The sequence below is a fragment of the Poecilia latipinna genome, unplaced genomic scaffold (genome assembly GCF_001443285.1).
Source record: "Poecilia latipinna isolate Pla-1442-1.1 unplaced genomic scaffold, P_latipinna-1.0 Scaffold631, whole genome shotgun sequence".
Taxonomy (NCBI): Eukaryota; Metazoa; Chordata; class Actinopteri; order Cyprinodontiformes; family Poeciliidae; genus Poecilia; species Poecilia latipinna.
Window position 1 is genome coordinate 274,856 of NW_015113247.1, and position 12,584 is coordinate 287,439.

The window sequence follows — 12,584 nt, forward strand, 5'->3', positions numbered from 1 at the left end:
CCCAGGTGTCTCCAGATGTCCCCAGGTGTCTCCAGATGTCCCCAGGTGTCTCCAGATGTCCCCAGGTGTCTCCAGGTGTCTCCAGGTGTCCCCAGGTGTCCCCAGATGTCCCCAGATGTCCCCAGATGTCTTCAGATGTCCCCAGGTGTCCCCAGATGTCCCCAGGTGTCTCCAGATGTCCCCAGATGTCCCCAGGTGTCCCCAGGTGTCCCCAGATGTCTCCAGATGTCCCCAGATGTCTTCAGATGTCCCCAGGTGTCCCCAGGTGTCCCCAGGTGTCTCCAGATGTCCCCAGGTGTCTCCAGGTGTCTCCAGATGTCCCCAGGTGTCTCCAGATGTCCCCAGGTGTCTCCAGGTGTCCCCAGGTGTCTCCAGTTTCTGCGTTTTCACCAATCTGGACATAAAAAAGCAGAACTGATTCTCTGAATCTCAGGATGAAGCTGATGGTGAAATGTGGAGGAATGTTGACGCGCAGGTCTGATGTGAGGAGCAGCAGCGCCACCGTGTGGTGACTCCCGGAAATCAGCTTCATCTGCAGCAACAGGAGAGAATCAGAATCGGGTCTTGCTCTGATCAATACCTGGAAGAATGAAAAAATATAAACCAGTGTCTGATGAATATTTGATTAAAAAAAGAAAACAGTGTGAACTGATTCGGTTCTGCTGCATCCAAGTCACTGAGCGGGTTCACCGGTCCGGTCCATTTCACAGATTCCATCTTCACTGCAGCCGTCAGACAGAATCAGTAACATTAAGGATTTCACTGACATTTCTTATTATCTGAGAGCTGCTGTCATATTTTAACAATAATAACAATAATAATAACCACCTCAGAATAAATTCACAACTTAAATTCGTGTTCAAAAGATGAAAAGGTTTGCAGATTTCAGCGGCGACGCCCTCTGCTGGTGGTACCTGGAACAGCAGTCATGAGGTTTTACTGATGCTCACCTGGGTTGGTGTCCATCACATCCAAACAGCATCTGGTTTAAATCCGGTGGTTTCTGCAGAGACTCAGGATTGTTCTGATTGGTCCAGATCAGATCAGCTGCTTCAGGTCCGTCACTCGTTTTTAGGGTCAGAATCTGTTTTATTCACAGCAGCGCACATATAACCACAAATAAAAACCAGGAAGAAGGTCTTTAGGTTTTGGAACTGAATCTTTACTCAAACATTCAACAACATGAAAGTTTAACTGCAGTCATTTGTCCCTGGTCGGTAGTTTGTTGGATAATTCCAGAAAATGTTGGAATTGCACAAAAATGCACAAAAAACTACGTTGCAGTAAAATGTGCATAAATATACATAACATAAAATATTTCAGTCGACAATAAAAACCTACAAATCACCAAAACTCGACTGAACACAGAAATCTGACTCCATTCAGTGGTCAATGCTTTGAATCCAGGAAATACATGAAGCTGGTTAAAGTCAGACGTGACAAAATGAGGATTAATGGGTGGATGGAAAGTCGTCACTTCCTGCTTTTGTTGACAACAATAACTGCCCCTTCACAGAGAACATCCTGGCATTTTGTCCAGAAGATAATAACTGTAAAGTTTCTGCTGGGTGAAACTCGTCTCTGCAGTTATTCCAGTCACAGCATGAAGCTGCTCTCTCTTCCTGTCGGTGCTGGAGCGGCCGGTGACACGGCTGTCAGACTCATCTGAATAAATGATTCATGACTCCGAGGTGAGGAGCTGCAGCGGCATCGCTCAGCGCGCTGAGTGATGAGATGTTAGAAAGATCAAATCAAAGCGAACGAGGAGGAGGAGGAGGAACGACTGCAGGACTTAATGAGAAAGAGACGAAGCTTCACCGCATGAAAACCAATTCAGCTGCAGACGGACAGCGGCTGCGTTCCCGACACGTCTTCTGTCAGGAGGAAACAACACCGATGTCTAAGCTGCTGACATGTTGTTCATCTGATGAGAACATCTCCATCAGAGCAACTGAACACAAAACGAGCTCAGAAAAATCCTGTCAGGAATCTGAAGCTGTCTGCGTTTGTTGGACCTGCAGCCATGATGGACCGGAGACGGTCTGGCAGAAATGACCCAGCTCGGTTCGAGCAGGAAGAGGAGGAGCTTCAGGAAGCAAACCGTGATGTCACGGTGACCTTTGAACTCAGAACAAGCTGAACTCCCTGACACCTTCTGTTTCTGCTGGCAAAGCAAATCGCATGAATTCAGTTAATGAATCTAGTAACTGTGTTTTCTGGCCAAAAGAAAAAAATAAAACCTTTAATCTGATTTTATTCAGAATTCTGCAGAACGAATCCACCGGATCCACAGACCAACACCGACTGCTGGACGAGCAACCAGGAGGGTCTTTGTGGGGACTTTCCATCGACTTCCAGTCATTTCTGTAGCCTAAACCTGTAATAGAAAATGTCAGGTGGCAGAAACTCTTAACTTTCAGAAATAAGTAAAACAAAGAATCAGTAATCCTAACCTGAGTAAAAATATGTAAACTAATCTAATTGAGTGGAAAACTGGAGATAAAATGTTTCTTCTTTTTCTTCATCACTTTCATCCTCCATCAAACTGCAGCTTATTTTCTCAGATGAAACAGGTGTGTGGCTCCGCCCACACCATGACGTCATCAGACTTGTCATGACTTCGTCTTTGGATCAGTTCTCAGATTTCTGACTTGATTTACTGTTAAATATCGACAATGTGGAGGATTTTAATATTCATCTTGACCCTGAAAGTGAAAACATAAATATCTAAGATTCGACTGGATTTGCTCAAAAAGAGCAACATTAGATATTTTATGCTGAAACAAAAATCTTTTATTATGTAAATCAGTGAATCATTTTGGCTTTTCCTCATTTAGGATCCAAATGTGAAAAATGGATTTAACTTGATCAGTTTTATGATTTTTATTTGTCTTTAAATGTCTGAATTATTAGTAACACCAAAACAAACGTGGAAGAAAAGATAATTTATATTAAAGAGGAAAAAATGACAGAAAATAAAACCAGAAGTGGATCAGGATCAGGACTGAAGTCTGAGGAGTTATTCTGCTAAACGTTTGGTTCACTGTTCTTACGTTGACACTGAATTACATGTTTCGTGCTGTGATAAGATCATATATGATGACATGAAGTGATAAACCAGCAGGCGGCTTCCTGGTGTTCTGTCTCCACACAGGAAGTGCGTGTTGCCCTGAAAGCCGCGTTACGTCAGCGACAGCAGGTTGATGTCGTAACATCCGTCCACCTGCAGGAACACAAAACACACAACCGATTGTTTATTTCCAGATTCCTGTTTCTGCCAGGCTGTAACCGAGCTGAGCGTCACCAGCCTGCCGACAACCCAGCGCTCACCGAGCGGCTTCAGCCTCGCACGGCGGCACAGAGGCGTTCCTCAGGGATCTGTGTTTGGATAACCTCTGATCTGCTCTTATTTCCATGCTAACCACACAGTGAGGTCTGGTTTTACAGTAACTCTGGAAAATCCAGTGTTCTTATAACAGTCCTCTCAAAAACGTCATGATTTCATGAGGCTGTTTGTTTACCAAAGTAAACATTTCAATATGGAAAGTTGTTTTCAGTTTGTTTCCCAGGGATCGATACTTGGAGTTGACAGTGAACCGGAGACGAAGGACTCACATCGAAGCGTCCGATGGAGGCTGTGGTCTGGTTGGTCTGCATGACCTCGGTCAGAGCCCACATCTGCTGGATGCTGGAGGAAACGGTGTGCGGGTCCGGGAGGCCCTGCAGGACGTCCAGCAGAACACAGACCAGATGAAAACCCTTCAGAGGTTTCCATCAGGAACTCAAACCGCTTGGGACGGAGCGCATACCTCCACATCAGGAAGTGGGTCGACCAGAATCAGGTCAGACAGCCAATCAGAAACCACCTTCTGGGGCTCCTGAACCAGACAAGAGGAATAATAATAATAATAATAATAATACATCTGCTTTTCTTCTTAACAACTTACATATAACTCATACAGAGAGGAAAACGTAACGACTGACCGGCTCCATGTGGGGGAATATTTTGATCTCCTCCAAGCTGAAGGTCAGCCAGGCGGACGACGGCTGCCTCAGGATCAGCCTGACCGAAACCACGTGGTCTGCCTCCACCAGCATCTGGAGGAGCACAGAGTTAGCCAAGAGTTAGCCTGGAGTTAGCCTGGAGTTACCTGGAGTTAGTCTGGAGTTAGTCTGGAGTTAGCCTCTTGTCCTGCAGGAAGCATTACTTCCTCAGTGATATTACTCAGTTTTGATCAGAACTGGAAGAAAAAAGATACACAGGGAAACTGCAGACCTCAGCTCTCTGAACAATGACTGGAGTTCTACTTGGAGAAATGGGACTGAAGAAGATGAATTTCCAAATTAGCATTTCAAACATGACAGTTTGTGTGGAGAGTTTTAATGTTTGTTAATGTCCAGGTTACAGTGAACGCAGCACGACAGAAAACTAAAAACCTGTGGAGACAACAAGTCAGAGAAATTCACTAAAACAGATGATTTCAGTTCCTAAAGTCTAAAAACGTCTGTCTGTCCATCAACCAATCAGCTGGCAGATCAGTCAGTTATTAACATTAATCACTAATGAGCCACACTGAGCTTCACCAGATATTAATGCTGCTCTCACAATAGATGACAACACTCCGTTATTATGGCACAACGATGGAAACATTCATCTTAGTTTCACTGTGGTTACTAAGCTCAGCTGCCTGAATGAAGCTTCAGACAGACGTACAAAGAGAGGAAGGAAAAACCTCAGCTACAGGTTTAAACAAAGCTTCTCACAGGAAGTCGAACAGGTTTTAGCTCCGCCCCTCTGACTCACCTGAGGGGAAACAGGAAGCAGCTCGTAAAACGGAGACGACCAGATTCACCATCAGAGTAAACTGACTGCTTCATCTGAGTAAATCCAGCTGCAGGACAGAAATAAAAACACGCAGAGAGGGAGGGAGCCGTGACTGACTGAGATTCAGCTTCACTCAGAGACAAAATGGCTTCCAGATCAGAGGAGGATCTCTGCTGTCCGGTCTGTCAGGACGTCTTTACGTATCCGGTTGTTCTGTCATGTAGCCACAGCTTCTGTAAGGAGTGTCTGAAGAACTGGTGGAGAGAGGAACCAGCAAGAGAGTGTCCAGTTTGTAAGAGGAGATCTTCAAGAGAGGAACTGACTTTAAATCTGGCTCTGAAGAACCTGTGTGAATCATTCCTACAGCAGAGAGACCAGAGAATCCCAACGGATCTCTGCTCTCTGCACTCTGAGAAACTCAAACTCTTCTGTCTGAACCATCAGCAGCCAGTTTGTCTCGTCTGCAGAGATTCAGAAAAACACTCCAAGCACAGATTCAGGCCCATCGATGAAGCTGCTCAGCAACAGAGAGAAACTGAAAACATCTCTGGAGCCTTTAAAGAGGAAACTGGAGATGAAGAAGGAAGTTAAAGAGGAGTTTGATCAGACAGCAGAACACCTGGAGGTCCAGGCCCGACACACAGAGAGGCAGATTAAGGAGCAGTTTAAGAAGCTTCATCAGTTTCTAGCAGAGGAAGAGGAGGCCAGGCTGGCTGCACTGAGGGAGGAAGAGGAGCAGAAGAGAGGGATGATGGAGGAGAAGATGGAGGGGGCTCTGAGCAGAGAGATAGCAGCTCTTTCAGACGCAGAGCCACAGAGGAGGAGCTGAGAGCTGCAGACGTCTCATTCCTGCACAACTACAAGGCTGCAGTGGAAAGAGTCCAGCGCTGCCCCCTGCTGGAGGATCCACAGCTGCCCTCAGGAGCTCTGATAGACCAGGCCAAACATCTGGGCAACCTGGCCTTCAACATCTGGAGCAACATGAAGGGCATGGTGACCTACACTCCTCTGGTTCTGGACCCAAACACGGCTCATCCAAAGCTCCTGCTGTCTGACGATCTGAGCGTTGTGACAGCAGGTCAGAGGCAGAAGCTTCCTGATAATCCGGAGCGGTTGGACGTTTGGTGGTCCGTTCTCGGCTCTCAGGGTTTTAACTCCGGGATCCACAGCTGGGATGTCGACGTTGGAGGCAGTGAGGTTTGGACTCTGGGTGTGTTGGCAGAGTCTGTCCACAGGAGGCGAAACATTCAGCCTGGTTTATGGGGACTGACGTTAACAGAAGATGGATTATCAGTTTGTTCTCCAGGCTCCTGCTCAGATCTGTCAGCCCAGAAGAAGATCCAGAGGATCCGAGTGGATCTGGACTGGGACGGAGGAAATCTGTCCTTCTCTGATCCGGACACGAACACACACATACACACCTTCACACACACCTTCAGCGACAGGATGTTCCCTTACTTTTACACTCAGGATGAAGTAAAAATCTCACAGATGAAGATCTGAGTGAGGATGGAGAAAACAAGCTGGGAGATTTAAAATCTGATCATCTGCTTGTTTCTGGTTTCATCTCCTGTCAGAACTTTAAAATGACAAACTTATCAGATAAATTCATTTACATACCATGTAGTTTATATCTGTCTGGTCTACATATTCAGGATAATATCTTAACTTGAGTTGAATAACTGGGCAGTTATCAAATAAACAAAAAAAATTCATCTGTTTTATTGTATTCAGTTGAAATAATGGAGGGAATTAAATAAACTTATTAATAAAACTGTCAATAAGTCACAAATCTGATGTTTTAAACAGAAACGCGGCTGGAAACAAACTTTTCTTCTGAACATGTAAAGGACATATTTTAACAAAGAATGTAATAATGTAATAACCAACAATCTGTGTGAGAGAAACATGTTTTATATCTTTATGAAGTCTTGAACTGTTAAATCTACTGACTGGTAAAAACTGGACCGGTCAGTAAATACCACCTTAAATATCATCCCATAAAAAACATAAAAAATAAACAATAGTTCAGGTGAAACATAGAAACATTTATAGATGTAGGAAATAATATCAAGTTAACGTGAAGTTTCTGTCTTTATTTGAGTAAAATAATTGTAACCCTGGACCTGGAGTCGATCAGGGTGGACATGCTAATGTCACATGACCTGAGAAAGTACAGGCCCCTGTTGTGGTGCCTGAGGTCCTCTGCTGCTAAACTACTGAATAACTACAAATATGAGCTCAACATCAAATATATTTATAGTTTTTAATCTGTTCTTCCACCATCAAAGTGTTTTTCTTTCCATTCATCTTTCCAGAGTTTCAGGAAGCTCTTTAGTTTAGCGTTAGCAGCTACGTCTTTAGCATTCAAATGCTATTTTAGGCTAGCACAGTTTCACTGATGGGCTAACTCCTTTTAGCATAACTTGAACACAATAGTCATGTTTTCCAGCATCCAATCAGATCGATTAGAAGCAGACATTAAACCCAGTGGAACCAGAGAAGACTCTTCATCGCTGCCAGGATGATCCTGTCATTCGGACTTTGGTTCGGTGGGAGCTCACAGATAAACCTGGACTGAGCCAGAAGCTGCTGGTTAGCAGACCCGTTTGTCTGACCCACCTGCTTCCTGTGGATGGAGTAGTAATCCTGGGAGCCTCTCTCTGTGTGCGGGTTGTCCATCAGCGGCAGGTCTCTGAGAGCCGTGACCCACTTGGTCGGCCCGTCCTGTCCAGAAGCCCTCCTCAGCAAGCGCACAGTAACGTAGGCGGTGTAGTAGTTCTTAAAGGTGATTTCCTCAACCTGCAGACAGACGGTGGAAAACAAACACTGGAGCAGCCAAACCTCAGCGCCGCTGGGGATTAAAACAGCAGGATCCTCTGGAGCTAAATGCCCCAAACGGCCAGAACTGCTGAGTCCAACAGACAGACGAGTTTCAGCTTCTGACAGAAACACGGACCAGTTTGTGTCTCACAGCAGCTGGATCTCCTGATCTGCACTGTAACAGCACAACTTCCTGCTGCGTCTGACAGCCAGCGTGTCGTCTGACAGAAACTCAGTGAAAACAAACGGATTGATTTAGAAACGTTGGACAAATGTTCCTTTCTTTTAGCACTTTGAACTTTTTAAACTTAATGCTGTAAAAACTTTGCAGACGTGAACATGTAACTCCCAGTCCAGCTGAGGGAACCTCTGGTTTCCTGCTCTAGCTATTCAGAAACGAACAGTTCATTAACATCCATCAATCAGCAGCTTGTTTCTCTGGAGGAAGTAAAGAACCAAAAACTTTAGTTTGACTGATTCCTCGGTCCGAAGCAGAGCAGAGTGAGGTTATGGGAGGATAACAGATGTTTTCATCGTTTCTGTTGTGTGTGTGACTTACACTGACTGGTTTCCCAAAGGGGAGGGGGACATCGACCACACAGACCCCGGACTGAACCGGTTCTGCTTTGGACTCTCCGATCTGCAGGTAGACCGGAGCTTTGACTGTGCAGGTGACCGGCTGTCTGCTGCCATCGACCTCGCTCATCTCTGAAAACAAAAACCGGGTTGTTAATGTTTTCCCTCTGTCCAGAAAAATTAACCTGGACGACATCATTAGTTACATTTCATTTCCCTTTGAACTGAATAGAACTGAGCTGAATCTTGACTTTATTCAGTTCAACTCAATTCAAATGTACTTTATTGATCCCAGAGGGAAATTAAATACTTCATGTTTTAACCAAAAACGTCCATAAACGGAGCCGAATTTTTACTGATGCAATATTGTGTTAAAAATAGTTTTCAGTGTTTTCAGAAGCACCGAGCTGTGACCTGAAGCTGATTTCATCTTAATGAAGCGACCTTCTGAAGGACGTCTGGTTGCTGCGGTCAGCACCACGGACAGCGACTGGATGAACTAAAACATGAGGTTCAAAGCAGCTCTGAGAAAGAACCGAATCATTTTAATGAGCCGTTTTAGCTTCAGGTGAACTCTGTTCAGAAACACCGCTTCATCGCAGAGACCTACACGGTTAGCATGGCGGCTAACTGCGGCTAACGGAGGCCGGGAAGCCGGGATGAACGGAGCCGGTTCTCTGCTCACCTTCCTCCGGTGGAGAGGTCAAAGGTCAGAGTTGAAGGTAAGATCTGGGCAGTGAGAGGAAAAAGTACAGACTCCAGCCACCTCTGTTCACATCCTAAAGATATTTGGTGTTACTTCCCGATTGGCACGGTAACCAAGGCGACAGAGAGTTTCTTAAAGGGCCAGCATCTCTGAAATATCAGAAAGCATCAGGTTCAGACATGGACTTTACCTGGAAGAGCAAACCTGGAGTTTTATTGTTTAAGATGTTTTTATTAGAAAACATGAATAAATCCCACAGAAATGATTTCTATGTTTACAGTGAAATAATATGCAGTGAAATAGTTTCTATTGTACTAACATGACTGTACTGCTACCCTCCAGTCAGCTCATTTATGTTTTAATATTTTCAGGAAGTTCGGGTATTTTTCTCCTTTGAAAACATGGATCCATTGAAATGCATTTATTTCACTAATATGTTGTGTCCAAAGTTATCCTGAATCCAGATATAAAAACTATGTAATCTCTAAAGTCAGCAGCAGGTGGCAGCATTGCTGCACCAATCAAACCCGTTTCCACAGTCTGTCCTCTGTCTCTGAGCTCTGGACTTTAACTATACCACCACAGGCTGGCCGGCCTCCTGCTGAGATCCAGCTCTGGTGGCAGGAAGCAGAAAACTGCAGATATTTATCTGGAATAAAAACGGCATTTAATTTCACAACAGAATGACACGAGCATGGTTAATATTTACTATTTTTTTCCTCATCATTATGTTGGTAAATAAGTATCTTTTTTTTTTTTTTTTTTTTTTTTACATCATTTTCCACAAACATCAGAAGAAAATGTATCGATCCTCATTTTGGAAATGTTTTATGCTTTTCTGTGTTTTAAAAGCTGAAAACAGGAACAGTTGTTTTTAGAAATGACCACAGATTTCCTGTGGTCGATGTTTTCACAACATGTCCTGTAACATTTGCAGCTCTGTGACTTTTATTCGTCTGCTTGGTTTGCTCTCAGAGCTGAGATGTTTTCCTCTCTTCCTCCTGCAGGTTTGGCTGCAGCAGAAACAGAAATGACCCAGCAGCTGGGGCTTCACAGTGAGACGATCCGCTGTAGCGCCCCCTACAGGCAGCAGATCAGAGTAAACATAAGAATCCCTTTGGTTTCAGAAAAACTCCCTTTGTGTTTGTGTCAAATTTATCTATAAAGCCAATAAACGCAACATTTCTAACAAAATAATCATATATTAACCTTTTCAATAAATTACTAATCCAGGACAAAACATCATATCATATAGTTTTTACAAAAATGCAACAGAAAACAGATTTTTTGTTTCATCTTGAGAAATATTTTCACAATTTGATGCAGATTGGACATTATTTCACAGGTTATTTATTTTTTCCTTTGGGGTCCAGAACAGATTTTAGTTCAGTTCCACAGAAGTACAAAAAATTAAATTACAGGCAGAATCATTTTTAGTCTGGACTGATAAACTGAACACACACACACACACACACACACACACACACACACACACACACACACACACACACACACACACACACACCATCCCAGTTCCTCCCATATGGTGAGTGAAGGTGAATGAGCTGAGAGGAAGAGGAGGAGGAGGATGAAGAGGACTCAGGTTCTGTCCGTCTCTCATGGTGTTTTAAGCTTCCTGTGTTCCCTGGTTCTGCTTCCTCTCCTTCTGAAAACGTTTCCTTCCCTCAGCTGCTCCACATTCTGTCTACATGTTTTCTGGTAAATCGGATCAGAAACAAGCCCACTGGAAGAGGATGTGAGTGATGCTTCGTGTTTCAGGGAGTTTTCATCTCACATCAGCTAAAATCCTGTTTCTGTCTAATCAGAGGAACGTTCCAGAGAAAACATGGAGACAAAATGTTTCTCCATGAAAACACAATGTTTTTAAATCTGGTTCCTCTGAGCCTCTGAGTCTGAATCACTCAGGAAGTGAAGCAGGAACAGGAATAAATCTGGAACCTCCATTATCACCAAACTGATGAGTTTCTAATAAAACGTGACTCTGATGTGTCTCCTGGAAGTCCTTCACTTCAGCCTGGGCTATTATAAAGACAGGCATGAAGAACGGCGAGTGGCAGAAAGTCCAGAGATAAACTGAGAGTCCAGATTAAAACAAAGTCTGGAAGTTTGGAGAGAAAACAAACTGGAATGGTGTCCGGATCAGTGAAGGTGGTTTAAAAGCAGTGAGGTAAGATTCATACGTCAGAAACAGCAGAGCTTTGATGCAGCTGCACTTTATCAGCAGAGGAGACCCTGACAGACGGAGAGGCAGGAATATTTGTCACGGTGAAATTAGAAGAAGCTTCTTTTTAAAGTGCCAAAACAATTTTAACTAAGCGCAGAACGGAGCCTGGAGCCACCCGCGGATCCAATTACCGTACGGGAGCTTAGAGCCCGATAGTGCCGCCATGTTAAGCCTGTTTCTGCAGAAACAAACTCAATTCCAAAGTTTAGAGTTTCTGTAATTAAAAAAGCCAACCAGCAACGCAGAGCGACGCAAAGGAAGGAGAGGAGATAGAAGAGGGAAACGAGGGAGCGCTCCCAGAGAGGAGAGGAGGGGAGGAGGAGCAGGAAGCAGGAGGCGAGGGTGGGGAGGAAGAACCAGGATCCAACAGAACCAGAACCAGAACCAGCCTGGATAATCCAAATGCAGTGAGACTCAGATCATTCAGCAGAATAAACTGCAGGTTTGTTGAGATCAATGTTTTATATTGGTGCATTAATAACTGATTATAACTGATAATCAAAATATGATTTCTGTTCCTCAGATTCTCAGCTGGATCAGTTCTAGAGTTTAAACATCTGGATCAGTTCTAGAATTTAAACATCTGGATCAGTTCTAGAGTTTAAACATCTGGATCAGTTCTAGAATTTAAACATCTGGATCAGTTCTAGAGTTTAAACATCTGGATCAGTTTTGTAGATTTAGCGTCTGGACGTTCCTCCGTTTGAATCTTTTTAAATCAAATTTAATCAGTAGTGAAAACAAGATTCAAACATAACATAGAAACTATGATATTAGGCTTTGGTGTCTTATATTAATATAAATAAAATGATAAAGATCCAGTAAATATTTACAGTTAATTATTTTATATTTTCTCCATTTAAAAGGAAATTAATTTACATAAAGAGATAAAAGTTGATGAAAAGTGAACAGACTGCCTTTCCTCAGCTTCCTGTCCAACATCTTCGCTCTGATATGTAAATATTATTATTATTATTATTATTATTATTATTATTATGACCTGAGTTTCTGCCTGATCCTGTTTTTAGCCCAGATGTTCATCTGGAATCATTTCATTTTAATCCTCAGTGGATTAAATCTCTCTCCCTGAAAACACCCTGAAAACATCCTGAAAACACCCTGAAAACATCCTGAAAACATCCTGAAAACACCCTGCAAACATCCTGAAAACACCCTGAAAACACCCTGCAAACATCCTGAAAACACCCTAAAAACACCCTGAAAACATCCTGAAAACACCTTGAAAACACCATGCAAACATCCTGAAAACACCTTGAAAACATCCTGAAAACACCCTGAAAACATCCTGAAAACACCTTGAAAACACCATGCAAGCACCTTGAAAACATCCTGAAAACACCCTGCAAACATCCTGAAAACATCCTGAAAACACCCTGCAAACATCCTGA

The 12,584-nt window shown here is 43.5% G+C and overlaps 1 protein-coding gene, 1 long non-coding RNA gene and 1 pseudogene across 2 annotated transcripts; 1 reads left to right on the forward strand and 2 right to left on the reverse strand.

Moving 5' to 3' along the window:
- Positions 1–1,140: 1,140 nt before the first annotated feature.
- Positions 1,141–2,916, reverse strand: LOC106954149 (uncharacterized). Its single transcript, XR_001426310.1, has 2 exons — positions 2,454–2,916; positions 1,141–2,377 (listed from the first exon to the last, which is right to left on the reverse strand). It is a non-coding gene; the product is annotated as an uncharacterized LOC106954149 (long non-coding RNA).
- A 14-nt stretch (positions 2,917–2,930) lies between these two features.
- On the reverse strand, positions 2,931–9,068 carry nicn1 (nicolin 1). The gene is made up of 7 exons (XM_015043431.1): positions 8,910–9,068; positions 8,208–8,356; positions 7,448–7,627; positions 3,985–4,098; positions 3,810–3,878; positions 3,616–3,720; positions 2,931–3,223 (listed from the first exon to the last, which is right to left on the reverse strand). The coding sequence occupies exons 2-7, from the start codon at positions 8,352–8,354 to the stop codon at positions 3,182–3,184; spliced, it is 657 nt and encodes a 218-aa protein (XP_014898917.1). The 5' UTR covers positions 8,355–8,356; positions 8,910–9,068; the 3' UTR covers positions 2,931–3,181.
- Positions 4,105–7,419, forward strand: LOC106954147 (tripartite motif-containing protein 35-like; annotated as a pseudogene).
- Positions 9,069–12,584: the final 3,516 nt, after the last annotated feature.